This window comes from Phoca vitulina, unplaced genomic scaffold (genome assembly GCF_004348235.1).
Source record: "Phoca vitulina isolate PV1807 unplaced genomic scaffold, GSC_HSeal_1.0 scaffold2, whole genome shotgun sequence".
NCBI lineage: Eukaryota > Metazoa > Chordata > Mammalia > Carnivora > Phocidae > Phoca > Phoca vitulina.
In genome coordinates, this window is record NW_022589705.1 from 87,735,956 (window position 1) to 87,761,825 (window position 25,870).

Consider the following 25,870-nt stretch of genomic DNA (forward strand, 5'->3'; position numbering starts at 1 on the left):
GGGAGTGGGGGACGGAGCTTCGGGCCGGGAAAAGAGAAACAGCTCGAAGTTCCTTTTAACAAGCCCTTGTCTGGCTTGATCTTGTCACTCTAAAGAGGGCCATTGAGAGGTATTCATGCGTCGGCCCTGGGGGGACAAAAGGGCCCAGTATATATACTGACTGCTCAGTTGCCTGTGGGCCTGGGGGCTTTTGTCTAACCTTCCCTTAATAAACTTTTGGGAAGAGTTCATCAATCCACTTCAATAGCTGATGTTCTCATTTTCAGAGAGAGAAGAAAAGTAGCAGAAGGCCGGCGTGGTTTTTTTTTTTTTTTTTTTTTTTAAGGAGGCATTCTCAATAAAAAGGTGAATGGGGGAGAGAAAGGGAGAAAGCCTGTAGACACCCCACTTTAAAGGCAAAAAGAACACATCGCAATGACAGCCACAAATCCTAAATGGGAGCCCAGACAAAACCGCTATTCATCGGGGCCCTGGAGCCGGCCTCGGGCCTCGGGTCTCTGGGCCCGCCGGAGCCCGGTCCCCTTGGCCGAGGTGGGGAAGGCTCAGTTCGCAGCTGTAGGGAGCCGAGAGAGAAGGAATTTCTTCGAAGCAAAGTGTGTATTAGAACCAGCAGCAGGCAGGAGCCCGCCCTCCAACTTCTTTCTTACATCTGCGGTCACCTGGTTGCCTTCCCATTGGGCAGTTTTTAAAAACCGGAGGTGTTTTTCTTCATTGAGGGCAGGGTGGGCGCAGTTTTTCCTTCTGCTTCTAAGGCCACGGGGACCTGTGCTCTCAGGTGGGGTGGGGCTGGCATCCCTGGCCTCTCCTGGAAGCAGATATCCGCCCCCCAGCTTTGCTTTGGGTTGTAGGAAAGTGCCCCCCGTGGTCCTCACCAAAGGAGCGAGCTCTAGACATGCACCCCGCGTTCCGTGCTGCATGGTAAGGTATGGGAAAGCGAGTGGAATGGGGGGGGTAAGGGACAAAGAAGGAAGGGTATCGCTCACATTCCTACAGTGCCAGACACCACGCTGGCTCCCGCTCCGTCTGTGCTAAGTCCCTTCTCAGCACAAGCCCATGTTCTGACACACATTCTGCTCATCTTCCTTGGGGAAACTGAGCCTCAGAGAAATGAACCCCGATCCAGGGTCCCGAAGCAGGAAGCGGAGGTCTAGACTCGAATCTTATCAACTCCAAATTTCCAAGTTCCCAACTAAGCTGTCTCTTACATCTGAAACTATTATTTTTTAAAAAATCTTTTTTATTTATTTATTTGAGAGAGAGAGAGAGAGAGAGAGAGAGAGAACTCGAGCAGGGGGAGGGGCAGAGGAAGAAGCAGACTCCCCGCTGAGCAGGGAGCCGGATGGGGGGCTCTATCCCAGGACCCTGGCATCATGACCTGAGCCAGAGGCAGCCGCTTAATGGACTGAGCCACCCAGGCGCCCCCATCTGAAGCTATTAGTAATAATAATAGCTAAAAATATTACTACTACCACCAACAGTAATCACTACCAGTGGCCATGTTCTTAGAATGTGCCAGGCATTGTTATGAGCGCTTTCCCAGCGGCCCAATGAGGCAGGTCCTATTAAAATCCCCATATTACAGATGGGGAGACTGAGGCATAGAGGATACGGGACTGGCCCACGTCAGACAGGCAGGAAGGCAAAGGCAGATTCCAACTGGAGTCTGACTCTGGAACCGTGCCTCAACCCCCACACTGTTCCACCTTCGATGAAAGGCACATGCACGAGGAAGGAATCGGGACTTCTGCCCCAGCCAAGCCTCAGAGGTGGGTCTCCCAGGGCCTGGTTCAGCTTTGCAGTGCATGCTCCCAGACACACACACACACACACACACACACACACCCTCTGCAAGTCTCCCCAGTGGCTCTAGTTCAATGTTTTACAGGCCTAATGAGTGTTGACAAGTTTAATGAGTTTGTTTTAAAGAGGGGAGGGGGAACCTGGTCAATTTGAGATTTCCGAGTCAAATGAATTAGTGGAGACCACCAGACTTCAGCTGACAGGTCTGGAAACCCTCCCACCGACAGCAGCCTTGGGCCATGGACCCTGGCTCCCCTCAATGGGAGCCGGGCCCCACGCCAGACACCGGGAGGGCTCCAGGGGCCTCTGAGCGGCCCTCGGGTGCCTGGGTCCCAGCCGAAGCCCATCTCCTCATCCTGTAGCCCCCTTCCCTGCCAGTCCACCCCTGATGGGCCCCCCTTCTGCTGGACTCTCCTCCCCCACTGGGTCCCCAATGAGAAATTTGATTCAAACCCAGTTTGGCACTTGTTTGCATATTGATTGCGTGGTAATTAAGTGGCTTCATCTGCGGAGGGGACGCGCCACCTGCATTTCTAAGCTTCCCAGGCCTGGGCTGGGACGGGCCGCAGCCCTTGTTTCTGACCGTGGAAACTGGAATCCAGGGAGACCAGCTTCTGGCCGCCGGAAGGGAGTATGTTACAGCCTTTGTCTAAAATAGTATTTATTTTTTGCAGAGAGATGAACTGGGAAGGAGCTTGCAGAAAACTGACCGGCTCCCGATGAAATAACAGAGTCAAAATGAAATCATAAACATTATGCCAAAAATAAAGGGATACATATGCGCTGTGGCCTAGGAGCGGATGTTACCGTGGCATGATAGGCATGTTCAAACCAAGATTAGCTCTCCCCTTGACTGACCCCTCCTAAGCCACCCAGGGGCTGACATGAGTCCTGGACCCAAAGCAGAAAGGACAGGCCTGGTTCTAATGCCTTCCGCCTCTTTCTCTAGTCCTGATCTTGGGAACTCTGAGCCCCAGTTGCCTGATCTGTAAAATGGGATTAGCAAGACCTGTGATATTCGCAGGACTGTGGGGCTTACTGGGGGGGGATGTGCCCCTCACATGGTACGTCCTCCACGGTCCCGAGGTTGCTTCCCAGAGCTGCATCCCCGCTGCAGGTGAGGATGATCTCTTCATCTCTAATTCTTGCAGCCTTGCCAGGAGCCCACCCAATGTTGTTTGGTTTTTCCTCCTCTGCTAGCCTGGGTAGCCCGTGAAGTTCTCAGGTGCTATCTGTCTCCCTCGCCACTCACCAGGAGGAAGTGGGTGAGCGGAGATCCAGGAAGGAAAATGGTGTTGCATCCCTGTGCCTGGGTTTTATTTATTTTGTTGCGTTTTGTGGTCCGCGTTCAGAACAGAGTTGGAGGTGACGCATCTCGGGCTGGGTCATAGGGTCTGGGTGGGATTCCAGCCGCTGCCCTCCCTGCTTCTCTCTCTCTCATGTGCTTCTTTATTGGCTATTTCTCCCTGGGAGGGGGCGCCCCCTCCTTTAAGCTTCCCCTAACCTCTGGTCCAGTGCAGAGGCACTTTGTGAGAAGCGTTCTTTCCAGCGAGAATTTCTTTACAGACTCTGTTTTCCTTTTCCAGCTGGGAGCACAGAGCTGGGGTGGGGCGGGGGGGGGGGTCACTCCGAGTCAAGTGGGCAGACCCTGTGAACTGCCTCTCCGGACGGGGCTGTTGCGGCTCTCTGGCTACTTCTTCACTTCCTAGATCTCACCATTGTTCAGGGCTGTAGCCAGCTGCAGTGTTAATCTTTGACGTATTTGCAATCCCAAGAAAGAAAGGCCTGCGTGCAACAGGGCTGGGCTGGGGGCCCGGGGAAGAGGCAGAGGAGGGGGACATGCATGTGACCGAACGTACATACATCCCCCAGGCTCTCCCTGGCATTTAAACCTTTTGTTGTCACTTAAACCTTTCCTGGGGAGCCGGGGAAAGAGGCTGGACTCGGAAGGCAGCCCGCCCTGGTTTCCCTTCCTGGCTCAGCCACTTACTGGCCAGCGACTTCTGGCGGACCACTTGACTTGACTTCCCTAAGCCTCAGTATCCTATCTACAGAATAGGGCAGATGCATTTAGAGCAGAGGCAAACGCACTGCCCAGCACCCTTGAGGAACTGATGCAGCCCCATGAGTACACACACTCCTTATTCTCCAGTGACAGCCCCGGGGCCATCCACCCCATTGCACCAAAGGATGCACACCCCTATCTACACAACCACACACCCCTGAACACGTTCACACCCAGCTGTCACACTTCATGTCACAAGAACCTACCCACACACACCAACAGACGAAGACAGACCCCCCCCCCCCCCCCGCCCCAGTCTACCCAATCTAACCAGGACCCGCTCTCTCCCTTCCTGACTTCCAAAATACGGTCCATCAGCAGCCATGCATACACAGGACAGTTGCAACAACAAAATGCACACAAGAAGGAACACTTCCTCAACAGAGTCCCAGCGTCTACCTTCCAACACACTCCCAAGGCCAACTGGGATTTCTCCGTTCATAATCCCAAACGCAAGTCATGCATGTGGGGAGGGCACTCCTGCAAGAAGACGCGTCAGCAAGCCTTCCTGCTGCATCTTCGGTTAATGACAAGCCCTTTGCTCCAGAGATAGGGAAGCCACTTCCCAGGAACACAGGACTCTGTGGATCAGAGGAGGGAGGGCATCCTAAAGTCAGGTCCCTGCCAAAGAGCTGGTGTGTCACGGCCGGAAGAGTTTGCAGCACCCGCTGCAAGGTCTGGTTCTGCTGCTTGGATGTGTGGCTCTAGGGGCCTGAGCAAACCTCTCTGAATTCTGCTCTCATCTGCAAAGTTGGGATACTAGATCCCTGTGGGGCAGGGCTGGGGGGTGGTGGTCAGGTGACAGGAAGTGAATAGAGTACCTGGCAAGCCTCCTGACCTGTAGCGGGAGGTGGGCACGTTGAGAATTCAGGCTTCCAATGAGACGTACCTGCCCGTCTGTGCCCAGAGGGCCTAGGCACCTCCTCGTGCCTCAGTTTCTGTATCTACAAATGGGTATCTTAATAAATCCCTCCTTTAAGGTACCCTTGGGAGGATTTCATGGATTCACGAAAGTGCTTAACCCAATGCTTGGCACACCGTCAGCTGCCACGGGGCTATGCTCCTGAGTAATAGATGTTCAATAAACGGCTGCCGCTTTCCTACTACCCTGGTCTCAGATCAAATATCACCTCCTCAGGGAGGGCTCTGTGATAACCCATCATTTCCCCAGGCGACCACTTTCCATTGTGACTCTGTGTTCGATTCTCCCAATCCTTGTCCACCTTCTGAATGTATTCCCCGATTTGTGAACCTGCTCGTGCTCATTGCCTCCCCACCCCCAGGGCGTCAGCTCCGGGAGGCCAGGGCTTTGTGCATTTCGAGGCTGCACTTCCAGCCCCTAGAACTATGTGCCTGGCACGTAGTAGGTGCTCCATACATAGTTGCTGTGGGAATAAAATGGTAGTTCTAGTTCCACCTTCCCAGGGCAATAGGGAGGGGGGAGGGGAAGAAAGATGGTGGAAGCTGCAGGTGGAGGGGGCCGCCCTTCTCCTCCCATGCCCTGTCTTCCCTGCACACACGTCGCCCCCCCCTCCTTGGGAATGTGATTCCCAGCTGTTGGCCCAGCCTTTCCACTGTGGGCCTGGAATTCTCTTGCTGCCTCCCGCCAAGAGCCAAGAGGCCGGTGAGCCTTGATGGGTTTACCTGGGTGTTAATCCCCCAACAATCCCCCCCTGGCCTGACCAGACCGTCAGCCTCTATTCTTGTTCTGGGTCTAATTAAGTGCCTGAAATGCCACTTCCCCTTTGGAGGTGAGGCAGGTAAAGCCTAGCCTGCTGCTTTGAAGCAGGGGAGGCCCGGAAGCCCAGGCAGGTGCACAAGGGGAAGGAGGAGGGGAGAGGCGCTGAGGGGCTGTGGGAGGAGCGGGGAGGAGTGGAGGGGGTGGGGGGAGTGAAAGCTTCTGCTGCCCCTCCTTAGAGAGGAAAAACAGCTGCAAATCTCCTACCTCGAGGTGCTTAACCTTTTGGGGACCCTGAGCCCTAGAGGCCCAGGGAAACTAAGGATCCCGGGGGAAATGCACGTGTACCTACACATACCTACAACTGGGATTCAATTCTAGGGTCTCATGCTCATCCCCGAAGCCACTAGAGTCCCCAGCATAAGTTGCTACGATGCCAGTTTATTTTAAGTATCCATGTTTATATCTAGATGCAGAGCTGGATGCATAGATGCAGATACAGATCTGGATCCATGAATCCAGACAGCGATACCCCCAAACTCAACAAGATCATCTCTGCAGAAGGAGAAAGACTTTCCATTTTTATTTTGTCGGCTTTTTAAATAATTTGAAATATTACAAGTATATATGACCTCGGTCATAAATCTTTATGGAAAAATATGCATATATATCTTAGAGCCCCTGATAAAACCATCTGCATTTGATTTGGGAAATTTTTACCTTAGAAGCCTGTACGGGTCCTCTGTTCCATACCCGCTGCTTTCAGAGCTTTCACCTCATTTTGATCACGCACTCCCTAGGTGCCAGCCCCCTTCTCTGTGTCTCAACTCCTGTGTTCCTTCTGTGGTTTGTATCCCCATGGGATGGGTGGAAACACCAAGGCTCAGAGAGGTGAGCAGCGGGCCTGGGGGACCCGCAGTGGGGAGGCTCCGCCGGGTCCTGCTGATTATGAGTCCAGTGCGATTTGTATCGCCCACTGCTCCCTTCGGATGTAAGGGCTGCGCCCAGAGCTGAGATGAAAGGGAGTGTCTGGGAGGCCGTGCCCGTGGCGTGGGCAGAAGTCCGGCACAGCAGGACAGGCAGGGGTCTTGCCCTGACAGCCCCCTTGTTCCTGGCATGGTGCCCTTGCTGGTCAGACCCTCAGTAGGGGCAGGCGACAGTAATAAAAGTGAGGGACCCAGGGACTTTGGAAGAATGGTCCATTCATGGTGCCTGGTTGAGCAGTCTGGAGACCGGGTCCCCGCTCTGACTCTGTTCCCGATTTGCTGTGCAACAAGGAACAAGTTTCTTCCCCTCTCTGGCCCTCAGTTTCTCCACCCGTAAAATGGTGTGTTGCAGTGGACCAGTGACTCTTAACTGGGGTGGCCATCAGATGGACCAGGGCAGCTCACCCCAAAAAACACTCCTCTCCCATGTCCCAAATCAAGCAAGTGCCCATGTGTGTGTGCACACTTTGCAAAAGCACCAGGATGACTCTGGGACACACCATTTGCCGTCCTTGCTCACGGATCTTTCCATCTCCTATACTCTGCATTGAATCCTCCTTCCCGGACCATGCCAGGATGATACCACCGGTACCCCCCAGTGAAGCACAGAGAGTGTAACGGCCCTCCCTGGTCACACAGCAAGCTGAGCAAGGACTCAAAACGTAGACCCCAGCGTCTGGAGACCAGCCATGTCTGTTCTCCCGAAGAGACCTCCTAGCCAGGAGAGAAAGTTCCCTAATGCAGGGAAGAGAAGAGGAAGGGAATCATTTGTCACCAGATAAGCAATATCAGCTTATCTCTGAAGACCAATAACCACAGCCCTGGGGCTCTGATTCCAGGCATAAACAGAGCTTCTCTGGCCCTCCCCCTCCTCCAGGGCAGCCTCCTTTGGAGGTAGTCCCTGCTCCTCCTGGACAAAGCCCCTCCTCGCCTCACCAGAGTTCCCTCTGTCCATGGGGAACACGCTAGGTTTTGACTTCCTCCCGGAGCTCCAGTGCAAACATGCCCAGAGGGTCAGAGCTCCAAGGGTCCCGCCTGCTACATCTCCCCAGAAGCTCCAGCTCAGAAAGCCAAGGCTCCGTGGAACTCACTTTGAAAACCACTAGACCGATTGTGCCTTGCAGACGAAAAGCCCCAATACTGCCGCAGGTCCTTTTCCTCTGGGCTTTATTTTTCCTTGCTCTTCCCTGGAAGAGGACTCTTCCCAGGAAGGTGGCCAAGTCTGTGACTTCTGTCAAGTCTCAAGATCCCAGCAGGTGCTCATGGGCGCTGGGAGTGTGGGTGGTAGTGGGGGGTGCAGGCTGGAGCCACAGGATCTAGGGTTCCTCAAGAATGGGGGCAGGTGTTGGTGGCTGCAACTGTCCCAATGGGACAGGAAGAGCAGCCGGACTTGTGCCCTCCAGGCCTCTGAGGGTAAAGGTCTCGGGGTCCTACAGACACTATTAGGAGAAAACCCTCCTCTCCCTACTTCCTTGAGCAAATCTCTCTGAGCCTCAGTTTCCCCCTCTGTGAAATGGAACTAAAAAAAAAAAAAAAAGGAGGCATCACATTAAGCACACAGGGTGACAGGCGGCGGGGATGGACAAAGCCCAGACTTCCCATGCCCTCACCCCGTACCTCCTGAGCTCCTGGGAGCAAGACTTCAACTGCCAGCGAACCAGAGTCACCTTTCTGTCCTCTGGGCTCACTCATGCCACACTCTCTGGACCTCAGCTTTTCCGTCTGTAAAATGGCCAGATGAGCTCTAAGGCCTGTTCAACTTTGCCTCACCCTTTGGGATCTTGGCCTGGAGTCCTCTAATCCCGGGGTCAGGCTAGCTGTTCTAGAAGCCAGCCACAGGCTCAGCACCCCAAGGTATCTGGTAAGGGGAGTCTTGGAACAGTGCCTCCTCCCTCTCAGGCGGGGGCGATCTCTCCTCACCATCTCTCCACCCATCCTCTGCTCTCCACCTCCTCTGTACCTTTCTCCTACTCCCCTTGCAGGACTAAGCTCCTAGCTGGCCTCCCCACACTCTCCAGTCCCTTCTCTGCTCAATCCATCACTCTCCTGCTAAAGTTTCTTCCTTGGCTCCCCACCGCACTTGGAACAAGTCCTAACTTCTTAACTCAGCCTGGAGATGCCCACCACTTGGGCTCTAGGGGTATGACCTCCCAGGGCAGCAGCCTGCAGGAAGCCAGGCTTAAGAGACAGTTGTGGGATGAAGGGATGAAGAGCCAAGGTGACTTCAAAGCACTTCCAAGTCTTTCCAGCCAGTGCCTAGACCTAACCCTTATTTCAAGGGAACGGCGAGTAGCTATCCTTGGAACAGCTATCCCTGGGGAGTGGATATGATGGGAGGACTGTGTCCCATACCCTCCCCAGCCTCCTCTACACCTGGAGGTTTCTGCCATCTCCTTCAATCACCAAATAGGGCTCACCCTGACTGTCCCCACCCTGTTCACCAAAGCTGGGAGCGGACAGAACTCATTGAGGAGGAATGACTCCACATATCTAACAGTGTCCGTTGGGTCCCAAGAACTGGCTCTGTTTGTTTCTGCCTTTTCCCCTGGCCTTCTGTTGAATGAGGAGCTGCCCGCAGGGCCCACTTACTTCTTTTAGATCAGGAGGGACACCATTCATTTGCGCCTGGCTCAGCACCTGCCCCCACCCCACCCCAGCCCAAATGTGGTGATTACTTATAGATTTACAGCCCTTATTATTTCTCAAGTCACAGGGGAGTGGCCTTGGAGAAGAGGAGATAGAAGGGATTGGGGAATACTATTTACCCAGCCTCCTAATTTGCCCTACGGTTTATGTAATTCTACCACCGACTTTTCCCCAGGAACTTTGCAGGTATCATGGGTGGGTCGGTTTTGTGGGAGCACTGAGGCTCCAGGGGCACCTCATTCAAAGTCGCCCAGATATTTCAGGCTGGGGAGGGGGCTCCTCTTTCTCCTTCATCTCCCTCCTCCCCAGCAGCCCTAACTCAAGCACCATTCAGAGAGCATCTCAGAGGAGTGGCCTCTGCCCACCAGATGTCCTCATCACAGACCCGCAGGTGGCCACACTGGACCCAGCTCCCCAGGTTCACAGAGGAGGAAGGGAGCCTCTGAGAGCCAGAGCCTCGTGCCCAAGCCACCGCCACGCTGCTCAGCGACAGATACACCAGTCTTACCGGCCGTGACTTTCTCCTTCCTCCCCCCCCCCCCCCCCCCGAAAGCCACCGAATCCCTCTCCGGCGGGCCCAGCTCCTTGGCCCAGCTCCTCCGCCCCGCACCCCGCTCCTCCGCGGGCCGCCAGCCCGGGACAGCTGACCCAGCAGAAGCCCAGGGACGAAGCCCTCTCCGCCGCCAGCTTCCCTCGCCCGCAGCTTGGGTTTTGTTGTGGGGTTTTGTGCGTCCTGTTTTGTTCAGGTCTCCCCGCCCCTTCCCGCGCGGGGCCGGCCCCTCCCCCCCGCCCGGCGCCCCCGTCCCCCTCCCCCGGGGCTCCCAGCGTGCCCGCTCTTGACTTCATCCACTAAGTCAATAGCCCGGGCGCGGGCGGCCCGCTCCCCCCGCTCCCCCCGCCCCGCGCCGCCCCCGGTTTTCTTCTTGGGATAATGGGGGCTCTTTGTGGCCTAATCAGCCTCCTGAGGGGCCAGGAGGCCGGGAGCGCTTCCCCCGCGGCCGTCGGTGAAAATGAAAGCGGGATTAGGCCGGGGCCTCGGCCCACACCATAGTAAAGCGCCACCAGGCATTCGCCCCTTCAAAGCCCCTTTCGGGGTTTGGTTACTTTATTTCTAAAGTTGTTTGTATTTCTAAAGTGGCCATTGAGGCGCGAGCGGGGACTGCGGGGGGGGGGGGCGGTGCGGCTGGGGGAGGAGAAACTCCTGGAGCCTCCCTCTCCCCCTCCTGGGACCCGCTGACCAGTTTCCAAGGAGCCTTCCCCGCCCTTACTTCCTCCGGCCTCAGGACGTGGGGAGGGGCTGTTATCCCCACTAATCAGACGGGGAAACTGAGGCTCGGGGCCCTGGAAGTCACTGAGGCGGGCTCCGCGGCAGAAGATGAGTTCCCAGCATTCAAACCTACCCTGCAGCCAAAAGGGGGAAAGGTGTTTTTGTTTGTTTGCTTGTTTGTTTGTTTTTAGCAAGGGGGGCGGAGACGCTTTTACAGCGCTAATCGCCCCCTGGCGCAAAGCTCTGAGCGCACCAGCTACACTTCGTCCTGTCACCTGTATAGGCCATCGAAGGGAAAGTCCCTACCTGAGCACAGTTCGACTCCCGACAGAGGAAAGTTGTCCATCCCTCATTTATTAAAGAAAGTTCCAGAGCCTCTTTAATTAGGGTTCACTCCCAGCACCTCCAATCAATCCCAGAAATGCCAGCGCCATAATTCAGAATCTTACCCCATCACTAAAGATGGGAGAGGGCGGGAATTTGCTGGCAGCTGGAGGGACCATAATAGAGGAAGGGGTATAGACTGGGGCGGAGGGGACAAAAAGCGGTAGAAGAAAGCAGAGGGGCATCTCCTAGCTGCGCCCTTTCTCACACACACATACATCGGAATTTCTTTCTTTCTGTAGGACTTTTGATTCCCCAAAGAGTGCGAATCTGAGCTCGAGAAGTCCAGGTAAGGAGAAAAAATTGCAAGGATGAGGAGCAAGGGGGTGGAGGGGGTGGACAGGGGGTGGAGGGGTTCATGCAAAGTCGGGCTGGAAAGTTCCAGGTTCCTCCATTCTGCCTCTGCACCAACAGTGGGAGTTGGTTCTGTGGTTACAAGAGAGTGCAGGAGAAAGAAGCTCTCCTGCAGCCTTCCACTGGGGATGACAGAGTCCTAGAAGGCTCCTTGGAACTCCCCCTGACTCCTACCAACCCCAAAGTTGCTGCTCTGCGGGCGAACTCTGAATCTGATTTTTGTGCAGCCCAGATAAATCCGGTGCGGACTATAGGACAGGTACGTTTCCAGGGAACCGAAGGGCTTGATCCCAGACACACAATCTCCACGCAGAAGTATACACAACACACCACCCAAACACAGGACACCCCACAAAACTTCCCCAAATGTTGCCTTCTTTCCACCTTCCCCAGTCGCCTAGAGACCCACAAGTGTAATTCGAACCAGGAGTGGACCCTCTCCACCTGTTACCCCACGGAGGCTGGCAACGGAAAGGCAGCTACGCCCTCAAATGGGGCTCCTCTGGGTCTGGGTCCCATGGAAAAGACCCCAGAAAAGTTCAGGGTGGAGTTTTCCAAGCTACTTCTTGGGCTGACGCCCCACCCCTTTTTCTGTCCGGTCCTAGGGTCTGTTTGATCTTGTTGCGGCGGCAGACAAAGAGCACAGTAAAGGGGAGAGGCTCCGGAGCCCAGCGGCCGGCCTCTCCTTACCTACTCCTCTCAGCTCGAACCCAGGGCGCTCCCAGGCCCTGTCGGATGCCTGTGACTCCTGAAGCCAGGTTGGGGGCTGCCTGCCATATCCGGCTCTGGCCCCAGACACATCCTGTTGTTGCACGCACACGCAGACCCGCGAGCGCGCGCGCACACACACACACAGAGGCAACACTCACAAACACCAAAACATACAGGCAGCCTGGCAAGGGGGCAGGCACACACAGAGACCCAGGTAAACACGCCCAGAGACACATGCACTGAGGCAGGTCTGTTCATCGTAGGCTTGTTTATTTTCTGTCTCAACCACCTGGCTCAAAACTCTCTGAAGGCCGGGACCTTCCTGATGTCTCAGGTACTCCTGGGCACTTAACGCAATGTCTGGTACATAGTAGGTGCTCAACAAAATTTCACAGACTGAAGAAATTAACCCTTTGAAACAAATTGCAATTTCTTTTTCTTTCTTTCTGCCTTTTTTTTTTTTTGTGGGACAGACAAAAGGGGAAAACAGGGTTTTTGCTCATTTTATCCCCCGAAAAGGACGCTTCCAACAAATGAATGGGGGGGGGTGGGCTCTGCTGCCTCTGTTTTGGAAAGGGGAGGAAGCAGCAAGGGCCAGATGGAGGGCAGGCTTTCAGCCTCAAACTCTACCCTCCTCCCTCCCCCCAATTCCATCTCCTCATCCTGAGCTCCTGGGCTCCTGCTCCGGGGATGAGCTGCTCCCCCGAGAATATTGGAGTCACCAGGAAACTTGCAGATTCCAGGTTCCTAAGGGGGTGTGGCCTCTAGAGGCCCAGAGGCCCCTTTATACTGTAGGCAAAATTCTGAATGTATGGACTTGTATGATTGGCCAGTTTTTTTTTTTCCATTTTATCCAATTCTCCAAGGGGTCTGGGCTCCCCCAAAAGGACAAGAAGCTTTGACTCAGTCCAGTTCTCTGGCTTTCATGGGAGAAAACTGAGACCCAGAGAAATTGAGCAAGTTGTCCAAGATGACATTGCTCATGAGCTGGGGGCAGGATAGACACTTCTCGGGCCCACCACGTGCACTCTGCCCCTGCCAACTCCTCCTGCCTAGCGCAGCTGGCTTCAGAGGGAGACAGGGCATGCCTCAGGAGGAGGGAATGAGGCACGCAGCCGCTGGGAACCCGTGGGTATGAACTGGGCCCAGAGCAGCACGAAGCCATCAGCTCTTCAAGGTTGCAACCTCGCCTTTACTCACCCTCCATTCTGCAGCGTGGGAAGCCAGGGAGTGCGGCAGCGGGCCTGCGCGCCACCCCTTCCCAAAGCTGGGGCTAAAACCCGGAAGGCAGCGAGCCTCCCTCTCCGGCAGTGAGACCCCGACAGGCCTGTTTATTTAGCAGCGCTCTGAATAAGGGTTCCCCGCCCGCCCCCCTCCTTGTTCCTAGTCCCGACTGGGCCCGGCTCTCGGGGCCGGCCCCTTCCCAGCACTCCGGCTCGGAGCGCGGAGCTCAAGCCCCCACCTCGGGGTCGGCCTCCCTCCCGCTCCGCCGGCCCCACTCGCTCGCCTCTAATTAAGCGGCAGGATCGCAGCGAGCCGCCGGGCCGCGCTGTAATATGATGAACTGCCTTTGTGCCGGTGTCACCGAAAGCGCTTCTGATAAGGGGAAGCCGCCGAGGATCAAAAGGACGACAGCCGCTAGCCCGCCTCCCGCCGCCGCCCAGCTTTGCGCGCTCGCCCTCTCCGCCCGCGCTCTCCCGCGGGCTGGCTCCAGGTCCCGCGGTTTCTCCTGATCTGCCTGTCCCAGGCCAGCCTCTCGGTGACTCTGCGTCCTTTTGTCTTTCTCCCTGCTGCTCTGCGCCCCTCTCGGTCCCTCTGCATTTCTCAACGTCCTGGAACGCTCCAGGCAGGTTCTCTTAGGGCCGCGCTCCGACTTTCTCACTCTTTAATTTTCCAGCGCACAGCGCACAGCGTTCTCCCTCTCTCCCCCCTGTTGCTGTTCTCCTCCTTTCTGACTCTCTCTCGTGCCACCTCTGTGGCTCTGTGTCTCCCTGGTCTCTGCCATCCCTCTCTTGCTCTCGCCCTGGGCTCAGGCCCAGCGCCCAGCCAGGACCCCGGCGACCAAATCTTGGACCATTAGCTGACCCGCAGTCTCAGGGAAACCAGAGGGATCCTTCCTCAGCAAGCTTGCAGTGCTCTGCGGTCCTCGAAACCCACCCTCACTCAGCTGCCCACCAGAGGGCCAAGCACGAGCGCCCCAGGTGCCCTGGAATGCCCCTGGGGCCTCCTCCTCGAAGCCTGACTTGGGGTGCACACTCCTCCCCTCATCCCTCCTGAAGCTGCAGTGCGGGGAAGCCTTTCTTCTCCCCCGGGGCTGAAGTTCCAAGTGCAGCCAACCCCCCCTTTGGCGTCCCCTTCCCTACACCCCTTCCTTTGGCCCCCACCTCCCCTTTGCCCTCGACCCTTTCTCTTCCTCCTCCAGGCCCCTCCCCTTCGCAGGCTCCTGGTCCCCTCTGTGCTCTCTTTCTGGACCCCTTCCCTGCCTGGCCTCTGCCTACCCTGCTTCACCGCTCCCTTCCCCCCACCCCCACCCCACTCTGTTTGAAGTTTTTGGAGAGATCTATCTACTAATGGCGAAGTTTCCCCCTTAGGTCACCGTTCTGCCTTGATTCGATTTGGGAAGGCAAGTTCCCTCCCTCCCCCTGCCCGACCCCAGCCGGGGCCAATCGCTCCAGAGCAGGTCAGAAAGCGCTGACCCCACTTCCACCTTTTCCTCTTTCAGCCAGAGTTGGGGGGAGGGGGAAAAAGAAGGAAGGCGTAGGACAGCAAAAACTGAGGGGGGCAACCCAACCTTCCAATCCCCTCTTATCCCCATCCCCAACTGGGTTTCCTAATTACCTCATTAGTCTGGGGTGGGAGAGGGGGAAGAGCTATTTTTCTGGAATTCCTGGAATGTGCCCCCCCATCTTAGTCATGGCCTTCAAGGCCCCAAAACCCCAGAAGCATCTCCCCTTTGGGGTTTCTCCGCTGTGCTCCTAACAGTAGGAAGGCTTCCCCTCACCAGGCACTTCTGGGTCTCTTCTGTGGGTGTGAGTTCTGTCTGGCTTTAGGCGAGCTCTTGGGCCAGAGCCAGGGGGCCTTATACATTTCAGGTTTCTGTAGGTGCCCATTAGGAACCAAGCCCTCATCAACTTTGCCCATGATGGCAAACGGGAACTCCAAAGAGGCAACCTGGAAGGAAATCTCATTTGCCCTCTCTCCCTATATAAAAATAGACGTGTTTTTATATAATATTATTTATATAAAATGTAGTGTGTGACAACTCTCATTTTCAGAAAGACATTCTTTAAAAAAAAAAAAAGCCCAAATAATCACCGTACTGCTTTAAGTCTACTGTTATATGTGCTTTTAAATCCTTCCATGTAAATTCCACTGAAAAATTTGGAAAGCTGTGAAAGGGGAGGGGGCGGCGGGGGTGGGGGGAGGTTAATCCGGGTTTAACGCCGAGATGCCGTCTTAGGACCAGGGTTAGCCTGATTGCCTTATCTCTTCCCAACATTTGAGACGCCCATATTTCACCCAGCCAAATAGCTCCAAGAGCAGCGCAGATGGCTGCCGTGGTCGCGCCTCAGGAAAATGTGTTATTAATATCTAAATAACTTCCCAATACTGTCTGGTAAATCTCCCCTCCACCATTCCAAATGATGAATTCGTTTGAAGTCTTCCCCCAGCCTCATCTTTTCAATGTCCCTCTCTCTCTCTCTCTCTCCTCTCTTCTTAGCCAGGCTTATTTCAAACTGGTAAATATCTAATTCCTTTCACCGCTGTGCCGAGCACACGAGTCTTTTAGGTACAAACGCCTCCAAACAGCCGGTGTGTGGCGGTGCGTGCCCGGAGGTGAACATAAAACCCGCACGCCTTCGCGGCGGGAGACCTCACCCCGTTTAGAAACGCGTTCGGGAGACTGGGGCTGCGCGGGAACCTCAATCTGGGAGCCCAGCCCTTCCTCTGCAGGCCCTGGGGACCCTCTCCCGGTTCCCCGTGGAGTCCCAAAGGCACCCCCCCAACACGCATCTCTTCCGCGGCTCCTGCCCCCCCCCCGCCACCGCCCCCCCAGCCCTCCAAAGGCTTCCCTCGATCTCTGGGGCGGATAATTACCCTCCGCTCGCCTGTTCTCCCTTGTTTCAAGTTTGTTTGCTAAATGTCTTCTATTAGATTATGTTCGTTCATTCCCCCTCCAACCTTATCTCCTTCTGTCTCTACTCTCCTTGCCCGTCACACTCGATTTAGGCACGAGTTTATCTGGCAAACAGTTTGCCGACTTTGTTTATTTACCGCGGGTTCCAGGGCTGCGAGCGAGCGAGAGAGCGAGCGCCAGTGTTTGCCTTTGTAATACTTATCTCATTGTTGTTCTTCGTTAGTCTCAGCTCCCTCCTTCCCCTCTCTCTTCTTCGGTTGGGGGGATGGAGGGAAGAAAGGGGGAGTCTTGTCGGCCCAGTGTGGGCTCGCCCCCTCTCCGCTCACCCCATCCCCCCACTGCCCGGGCGCGGCGGAGCCCTCGTCCCCCCTCCCTCTCTCCCTCTGGTCTCACTGAATATCCACCACTGAGCGCAGCCTAAAGCCGGGGAATTGCCTGACACCCTCCCATCTTCCTCCGAGCCCCCATTATGCGAAGCTGATCCCACTCTGAACAGCCTCAAATCCCGCCTGGACTCTGTTTGATTAGATTGCCAACCCGGGGTAATCCTTTGATTTGGTGGAGTGTCAATTACCTTTCTCTAAACACACATTTACAGAGGAGGGAACTTGTTGGTTTAAATCAATGCAGATTGTTTCTTGATAAATGGACTATCTCTGTCCCCTCCCTCACTCCCTCTTCCCAGGCCCCTCTCCCTCTACGCCTCCTCCCCTTCCCTCTGCCGATCTCGCCTATCCGGTAAACAATGCCCCTTCCAGGTGTGAAGCCGGGGGAAAAAAAAAAACGGTGTGGGCTGAGGGGAGCTGTGCCCCCCTTCCCCTATTCATGCGCTCCCCCGGAGCCTAATTAAATTTGGCAGGTCCTTGTACACACAATCAAAACAGCTTCCTCCAGTGTAGCAAACGACCGAAAACCGCATTAGCAGCTCGCGGCCCTGCCAAATTAAATTGTTTCCCACCTCCTTTTACAAGTGTCTAAAACCGACACTTCGGGCTCTCCCCTCCTTTCCGAGCCTTCTCGGTCATCTCCCACTCCACACCTGTAAGTTTGCTGCTTTAAAAATAAATTAAGGAAAAATGCACAGAAACACAGATCTGCCTCACACACACCACCTTCGGCCCCCACCCCAGATGGTCTTTCATACCCGGGAAGTCGGCAAATTCTTGGATGGACTTTGACAATGGCACTTCTCCCCATAGAGGAAATGCACGCTCTTCTTCTTTTAAATCTTGTGACACCCCCCCCCTTATTTCATATTAACTGTGACCTCTCTGGGCGTTGTACCCTAGAGACCCAGGTGGAGCCCCATGTCTGATCTGGTCAGTTTCAGCCTAAGTTTGTACATTGTCAGATGCATGAGGCTTTGGTGTTCTTATTGTTTATTGCTGTTGTTATTGCCTTTTTAAAATTATTATTATTTCTTCACACTGACTCCCTTAGCTCCCGCAGAGAAATGGTTTGACTTTTTGCAAACCCCTATCAAATTTCCCACCAGAGTCTCCCTGGGCTCAAGCTAGGAAAATCTTTTTCTTTCCCATTCCTCCTCAAATCCTTTCCCGGTTGGGTCTCTGGTCTGTCTCCCCTGATTCTCCGAGAAGGGGTGAGGAGAAGAGAGTCCAAGTGGATGAGGGCAAGGAACTGTCCATTTCCCTCTCCAGGTGAGCAGAGCATGGCTGGAGCCCCTATCCGCTGTGGTCTGAAATTCTCACAACCAACAATCCTAATAACTCAGTCTTAACAAGGATAAGAGAAAAAAAAAAATATGAACAGCCTCATGAATATCAGCCCAAGGGGAGCAGGAGTGAGCTGTTCAGAGATGAAAGTGCACAGAAATAAAAGCTCAATTTAATCTGCTTTAAAACCCTTCAACTTAACGTTTGTGCTTCAAACTCTGAGAGTGAGGACTGATTGCGGATAAATAGTTTCTTACCATGCCTGGGAGCTATAACACCCTTCTGCAACACAGTTTCCTATTCAGCAGCCCCAGTTTTCATTACCAGCTCTAATAAGTCTTAACATTATTAAATGCCAAGCGGACGATAGGGAAAAACGGACTCAGGGAGGGATCTCTCTTTAGCGCTTAAAGAGGAGAGCTCTTAAACCCCTTCTTGGAAGGCTCCCCGCCATGAGAGGGGCAACCCCCGGAGAAAGCATTTGTCAAGAGCAAGAAACCAAAACAAAGTTTGTGGGTGTGCACCCCTCCCCCTGCTCTGCCCTTTGAGGCATCTCTGCCTCTCCCCACCTGGTCGACTTGGGTGGAGGTTAGGAGGTCTTTTCACTTTTAACTTGGCCATGAAACTGATGGCTGGGGCCTGGGAGAGAGAGGAGAGGTTCCAGCTGGGTGGTTCACTGGGATGCCTGCCTACTGACCCAGGTACTCAGGGGGCCGATATGTTTTGTCCCCGGAGGGACAGACAACCCTCCCTCATCCCCACTGTCATTCTGCCCATTCCCACCCACGTACAGTCACCCTGCACATCCACGCAGAACCCCACTTGCACAGAATACGACCCACGGCACAATGATCCAAAGGCCCACGGACAAACAGCCACCCAGAGAGTCACATGCGCTTATGCAGCCATTCCAGCTCACGGTCCCAGCGCCCGATGTGCCCACTGTCACTCAAAACCTGCCAGGCTCTCTGGATACCAGACCCACGGATTCCATTTCGTTTCTGCAGCTCCTCTCCAGACTCAGCTCCTGTGCTCTCTGCCTCCCCATCTGGAACCGCCAGGCTCCTCCTAAACCCTTGGAGATTTGGAGCTTCCTGGTTCTGCTGCAGGGAAATCCTCTCTCCAGCGAAGCTGCCCGTGAGCCAGTTTTGTAAGCCCTGACCCGCGCCAGAAGCACCCGAACTCCCTGGAGCCAAAGGGATCCCCAAAGCACAGGCTTTCTATCCCTTTCCTCTCCTTTCCTTCTTTCTCAGAAAAGACTTATTTTGCTTCCTCACAGACTGAGCTGGACAAACCCCCGCCACACACACACACACACACACACACACACACACACACACACACTAAAGTGTCTCCAAATAAAACCAAACCTCCTTCTGCCTCTCCCCGGTACTTCTCAGAAACGGTGTCTGCTGTGTGGTATTTCTCCAGGAAAGATCATTTCAAGTTCAATGTGCCCCACCCCACAAAAAAGAAGTCCAACCAAGTCCCTTTCCGATACAAACTGAAGTCAGGAGTGGGTCCCCCCGCAGGGGTCCCAGGGCTCTGGGCTGCCTCCGCCAAGCCTGGGGCTCTTCAGCAGCACAGGGGCACTTCCCACTGCAGACCCGAGGCTTCGAGGCCGGCCCGGCACAGCGGGGTGCCAGGCACAGCTCGCTCGCTTTCATCCCTCGCCCTTTTGTCCCTGGCGGGACAGGGCTCCACTTGGGGCCCTGAATGTCAGTAGCCCGCCCCTTCCCCAGCTCTAGGCTGCTCTCTCAAAGGGGCTGCCCCTGCCCCTCCTCCCACCTTCCCCCTCAACCAGGCCTGTGGGGGCTGGGCCTTCCTGGGTGTTGTCTTTGGAAGCGGGCTTTGTCTGTGAAGTTCATCTTCAAGGTTGGGAGAGACTACTGACAACTGGAGAGAGAGACCTGGGCGAGGAGTTCACGGGAGGCAAGGAGAGGGGTACCCTGAGACACCTCTGGAAAGAAATTCAAGCCAAATGTGCTCTTTACAAGTTTCCAGGTTTGGGGAACTCCCCGACTTTTTCCAAAGCGAGCGCTTTGCAGGTTTGCGTGACCACTGTCTTTCCTGTCTGCTGCTGCCTCCCGGCATGCCCGTTTGTGAGCTCGCTTCTTTTCCCCAGCCAGTCTTTGTGACTCTGGGCCTTCTACTTCTGTTTCTCACCCTCCCTCCCCCACTTAAGGCACGCTTACCAAGTCTCAAAGAGAACTTCAAGGGGAGGGGATAATGAGGAAGACTTTCCCTTCTCCCGAAACTTCCCCTGCCAATAAATACAAGCACACTCCCCTTCCCCGGGTGTGCAGGCGCTTGAAAGATAAACGCCTTCCCTAGCAGACCGGAGAAAAAGCGGGGCGCAAGGCTCAGACTCCAGCCGGTGGGGCAGCGGCGCTGCAAGGGGGGAGAGGGTGGGTGCAGTCGGAAGCTTTCTCCCCGCCTGAGATCCTCCGATCCTGGGCGTTGGGGAACTTGGTCTCAACGACTGGCCCCGCCAGAGGCAAGTGCCTGACTGGTGCACCCATCTGCACCCACCCGCCACGCTCTCGGTTCGGGCCCTGGCAACGCGGGGCTGAGGGTTAGGCGGCGGGCCTCGCTAATTTTTATTGATTGCAGCGGTCAGTCAACTGTCAGGCAGGGTTTCAAGGGACCGTTTAGAGAGCGTGTGCGGGTCTGGTTAACAAATTCATTTAGGGAGCCGCAGGCCGGCTCCTCCTTCCTCGCCCCCCGCCCCCTTGTCCAAGCGTCCTATAAATAATAGATCCACACCGGGACTGGGACTAGCCGCCAAAACGCGGGCCCCGCAGGGCGCACGCCCCGGAGTGCCCGGCCAGGCCCTGCGCGCGGGGCTCGTGCGCTCAGCGGCGCGCAGTGCACCAACCTGCAGCCGGCTCCCCGGGGACACCAAGGCCGTCTGCGCCCGGGCTCCGCGCTCTGCCCTAGTCCGGGGCACACTGAGGGGGCGCCCTCCGCAAACCCCGAGGGACTCCCGGCTCCGCCCGGGGCTGCGAGTCCGCCCGCTAAAGTGCTGTCGCTAGCCTTGGGCGGCGGAAGCCAACCACTGGCCCGCACCCTCGCGCGCGGGGATGCGGGGTTCGCCCCCCCTCGGAGGTTCCCTACCTTTGTCGCCCAGGATGCCGTCGATGCTGTGCTTGGCTTTCTTCTCGCCGTCGTCCTCCTTCTTGTCCGCTTCATCCTCCTCCTCTTTCTTCCCGAACTTGATTCTGAGCACGCGGCTAATCGAACTCACTAAACCTCAGAAATTCAAAGGCAAAAGAGCAAGTATAAGTTGTTGGGGCATTGGAGCCGGGCGACCTGGGCCCCCAGGAGAAAGCAACGCAGTCCGTCCCTGCAACACACTGCAAGGGGATTCACACCCACTGACAACCCCCCCCCCCCATTTAAGCGTTTACATCCAAGTACAGTCGCTGGCTAGGGAAGCTGACTCCCCTGGGACACTCTCACGGTGGCATTCCTATACTCCTCCTTGCACACACTTGTGCCTGACACGGTCACATCGCCTAGATGCATTCACACCCACACCCACTTCCCCAGGACCTTGCCAGAGGCCCTCCAGCCGCTGTGGCTGCCACCTCTACACCCAGGTGTGTGTCCCCTCGCTGCATGCCTGGATGCCCCCCACACACATGTGCACACGCGCACATCCATCCCAGGCCGCTTTCTGTCTCACGGGCAGCGTGGTGGAGGCCTCCTTGGGAGCCACTGCTGGCTGGTGGCACTGACAGAACAGAAAGAGTGACTTGGGGAAAGGGGTCCAGGGAGCCCATGGAGATCAACCCTCCTAGGACGGACCCATCTCTCTAGGCCACTTCTCTGAGAAAGAAAGCCTCAAGGGAGCTCCTGTTATCACCCAGCCTTACAGGATAACTTTTTGCCCCTTCTGTGCCTCCTTCTGTCCCTCCTTCCTTCCCTCCTTCCTCCTCTCTTTCTTCTTTCTCCTCTCTCTCTCTTTCCTAATTTTCTCTCTTTTCTTTGTTCCTTCTGTCCGTCCATCTTCCTTTCGGTTTTGATCCCCTCCTTTGCCCTAACTCTTCATTCCTGCTCCCTTTCCTCACAACTCTCCTTGGAGCTCCCCATCATTCATCACCTTCCGTCCTGTCCTGTCCCGCCTTCAGCCCCGTTCAGCCGGCACCCGGCCAGACTGTGCTTGGCCGGCTCAGCTGCCTTCTCACCTGAGGGCACGGTGCTGCGGTCACAGTGTCCGTCCTTCAGCAGCCTGTCTCGGATCTCCCAGCTGAACATGCCTGGGTTTTCCCTCTTGTACTCCTCGATCTTTTTCTCCACATCCGGAGTCGCCACCTGCTTCAGAGGTGGAGGTGGGAGAGCAGGAGTGGAAAGATGGGGTTGGGGGGAGGGAGACACTTTTAATATCAAACTCCCAAGAGCCCCAGGCCAGGCTGGTGGCTCTGGTTCCCATGTCCCTCCCCTTTCCCCCCTTCGGAGATTGGCTTTACCCTTTCACAAAACCTGTGCCTGGCTCCAAGGAAGGCAGCCAGGTGCATAGGGTAGTCATAGGTAATAAGATAGAACCTAATTAGGACTCTTGGGATCCCCCCCGCCCACCGCCCCGCTCACTATTTCAGGCAAGACTGAGGGGGGAGATTTCCCTTAGTCTGGGATGATGCTGGGGGTCGGGGCAGATGTAGGGGCAGCCCAGGGATGACTCGTTGGCCTCAAAGTCCTGGGCAACCTGGAACCTCAGTTATCTTATCCCCTAGAAATCCAAATAATGAGAGGGACATCTGGGGGTGAGGACACCCTCTTCCTGTACTTTCCATAGGAAGCATTTGGACACCCCAGTGGTGTTGGATGACACAAGGTAGTGAGAGGGGCCACAACCAGGATCCCCCAACCATGGGAAGGCCGGCTGCCAGCTCTGCAGCAAGACACTCACTCTGGGCTTGCTGCCGCCGATGGCCCCAGGCCGGATGGACCCGGTCTCCTGGTAGCGGCAGAGAATCTTGGAGACGCAGCCGTGGGACACACGCAGCTGACGGGAGATGACACAAGGCCGGATGCCATGGTGGGCCATCTCCACGATCTTGTGGCGGATGTGATTAGGCAGGGGTCGCCCGTTGATGAAGACCCCACCAAGCTGATTGACCCGGCCTTGGCCAAGTGGTGTGGACACTGGAGAAGGGAGGGGAGACCAGGAAGGAGAGAGGCACAGGGTGAGGATGGGGAGGAGACAGCGAGCACACCCCTTGACTCCAGTTTTGTTGGAGCCCAAGAGCCCTGACAGAGGGACTGTGAGTTCCCCACATTTGGAGGTGCGGCAGTTCAGAGGTCAGGAAAAAACTGTCAGAAAGCTGAGAGAGGGTCCTGGAAGGATGGAGAGAAAAGTCACAGCTGCCTGCTACAGTCCCCCAGATGCCGTGTGCCCCCATTCCTGCCACACTATGGGGAATGAGGACACACTGGAGAGGGATCTGATGCTTCTGAGAATGGGGAGGGAGAGGGCAGAGCCAAGAGGCTGATGGAGTCTCGTCTCCGGAGTCTGTGGGACCAGGGGCTCGGTCCCCCAGGATGCAGTTTGGGCCGCAGGTCTGCCTGCCTCTTCGGGAGGCCAATTGCAGGCGAGATGTGGCCCCTCTCTCTGCTCAGTTCCATGCCCTAAGTGGTCAAGACTGATCCATTTTGGGGGGAGCCGGAAGAGGCTGGTTAATTACCAGTATTTACAGCCCTGGCCTGGGCAGCAGATCTGTCCTACTTATAATTGAACAGCCGAGGGACTGGTGACACGAAGCTGTTGGTCGCTGCCTCTGGGGTCACCTGGCTGTCCCTTGAGGGACTCTCCTTGCTTCCAACCCCTCTCAAAGTTCTAATTTCGTTTTGGGGCGATTTGGGGGAAACGCTCCGCTGTCAGCGAGCTCCCATATCAAATACCTATTTGGCTTCAGAAATCCAAGATCTGTCCCTGCAGGCTCTGTGAGGGTGGTACACAGAGGGGCCAGAGTCTCTGTGTGGGTGACTTTGGGAACCAGGGAGACAGACACCCCTGCTGTATTGCTGCGGAGGGGAGAGCTCCTCGGAGGCCTTAATGCAAAGTCTACACAATTTCCTCACAGAAGGTTGGGGGACACCCGGTGCACTAATCCGGCCTCCATCCCCCCCAATTTGGGGACCAGGCGGCTGCAGAGATCTGGCAGATTAGAACGATTTCACAGACGCGGGAGTGGAGGGAGCTGCCAGTATAATTGGAAGGGAGGAGGCGAGAAGGGGCTCGGCTGCCGAGCGGTTCCTGCCGCCTCCTCCCTCGCGCTCCCGGTCCCCCCACCTCTCTTTGTAAAAGTAGGTGTCTGAAGCCACCCTCGGATTTAATCAGAAATCGTGCGTCGCCAAGTCAGAGTCACTCAGTCTCCGTGGCGGGATATGCCATTAAGCGCTCGAGAGCTCTCGAGCGCCCAACTTTATATTCAAGAGCCTCTTTAGCGACCGGCGCTCGGCTCTCCTCAGTATTCTCCGTCATGTTGGGCAAATATTGTTCTAATCCGCCGCGCGTCCTCGGCCGCCTGTTTTACTTGCATTCGCTACAGCAGAGTGCTACGGCAAATCCCCGGGCTTGCGCGCTCTCCCGCCTGCGTGGTTGCTCGCGCGCACTTGATCACGAAGCCACTCTCTTCGCCTCTGTCTAATTCAGGGACCCGCGCCATCCCGCTGCCAGAGGGACCCCTCCCTCCCCAGATCGCAGGCTGCCCGCCCGTCCATCCCCTCCCCGCCTCCTTTCCCCTTCCTCACGCACAAGGGGCTCAGACAGTTACAAGAAGAGTAATTAAAAAATGAAAGTGGCACCTATCTCTCACCACTCCTGTATGACATCCTGGGCTACCCACCCCCAGAAACCCAGTGATCCCTCGGTTGACAGGTCGAAGGCCTTCCATTAGTTTAAAAAGAAAACAAAACAAAAACGCAGGAAAGGGTCTTGGCAGAGCGCTCCCATCCTTTCCTCCAGCCGGGAACCCGTCCCCTGTCGGTCGTCTCTGCTCACCCCGGTGCTGGGTATTGACCGAGGACACATTAGAGAATTCACGTTTTCCCCCTGTCTGGACACCGCGGGGCCCGCTCACGGTCCTGAGGGTCTCTCCCAGGAGAGTTGCAGAGTTCCGAAGCCCAAGTGAAAAGTTTTTTGGGGAAAATCGTTACTATTTATTATTTCAAATTACTTTGTTTCCAAACCAAAAGGCAGGAGTTTCTGTCTGGTGCTTTGGAAGAAGCGGATAGCCTTCCTAGTTGAGACATATAAACTCTCCCACATCGCTGGTATTTCGAAATAAAAGGGATTGGAGGACCATACGAGGAGTGAAAAAAGGAACAGTTCGAAACGAGAGTAGAAAGCGCTGTAGCCGGCGAACGCAGAGAGCTGAGAAAGTATCCGCGGGGAAAGTATCTGAAAATAGTGGAAACGAACTGAAATTCGCTAGGACTCGAAATTTACTAGGGGCCGAAAGCGGCCGGGAGTTCGCCCTGCGGGGGAAGGCCAGAGCCCGCGACCTGTGAAGCCGCGGCCGCGGGTCACTGAAAGCCGCGCAAAAACGGACAGGCGTCGGCCCCTGGAAACTTCCGGGGGTCCAGCGCCCGGACTCGGTCCCCAGAAGAGAAGGGGCCCCTCCTCCTCCCCTCCCGCTGCCGCTGGCGCCGCCACCCCCTTGGGGATCGCTGCCTCTCCCAGGACCTCGGGTTCCCGGCGGAGGAGCGGAGGCGCGGCGAGCCCAGGCGCTCTTACCTTCCAGAGGAAACCCCGTGCGGGGATAGTTCTGCCCGGGAGCCGGCCGCATCATCCTCGGTACGGTGCCGGGAAGGGCCGCCATTCTTGCGCACGCCGGGGACGAATCCAGAGTCGGCAAAAATCGCCTCCCGTCCGCTCCCTTTACCCCTGCTGCGATCTCTTTCTTTCCTTCTTCTTCCACTTCTCTTTTTTTAACCTCTTCCCCCTCCTCTCCTCTACACACGCTCCCTACCCCCCCCCCCCCACCCCCGGCTGCAGTCGAACGCGTCCAGAAGCTGGGGAGGGGGGCGAGGTGGGGGCGGAGGTTGGGGGGAGGGAAGGTGGTGACAAGGAAGTTCAAACAAACAAACACAGCAACCCCAAGTCCGCCTCTGCCCGCTCCGCTCGGCCAGAAGTTGTGCGGGCGGATGCGCCGGGCGGAACC

At 55.9% G+C, this 25,870-nt stretch overlaps 1 protein-coding gene across 2 annotated transcripts in view; it reads right to left on the reverse strand.

Moving 5' to 3' along the window:
- The window catches only part of PAX7 (paired box 7), a 93,884-nt gene extending 68,356 nt beyond the window's left edge, over nucleotides 1-25,528 (reverse strand). The window contains exons 1-4 of one of the 2 annotated variants that reach the window (XM_032418239.1): nucleotides 25,444-25,528; nucleotides 22,615-22,850; nucleotides 21,893-22,022; nucleotides 20,820-20,948 (exon numbers count right to left, since the gene is read on the reverse strand). In XM_032418239.1, the coding sequence (XP_032274130.1) occupies nucleotides 20,820-20,948; nucleotides 21,893-22,022; nucleotides 22,615-22,850; nucleotides 25,444-25,528 (580 nt within the window). Of the gene's footprint in view, nucleotides 1-20,819; nucleotides 20,955-21,892; nucleotides 22,023-22,614; nucleotides 22,851-25,443 lie in introns of both variants that reach the window. The other variant, XM_032418232.1, reaches the window with a different exon arrangement.
- Nucleotides 25,529-25,870: the final 342 nt, after the last annotated feature.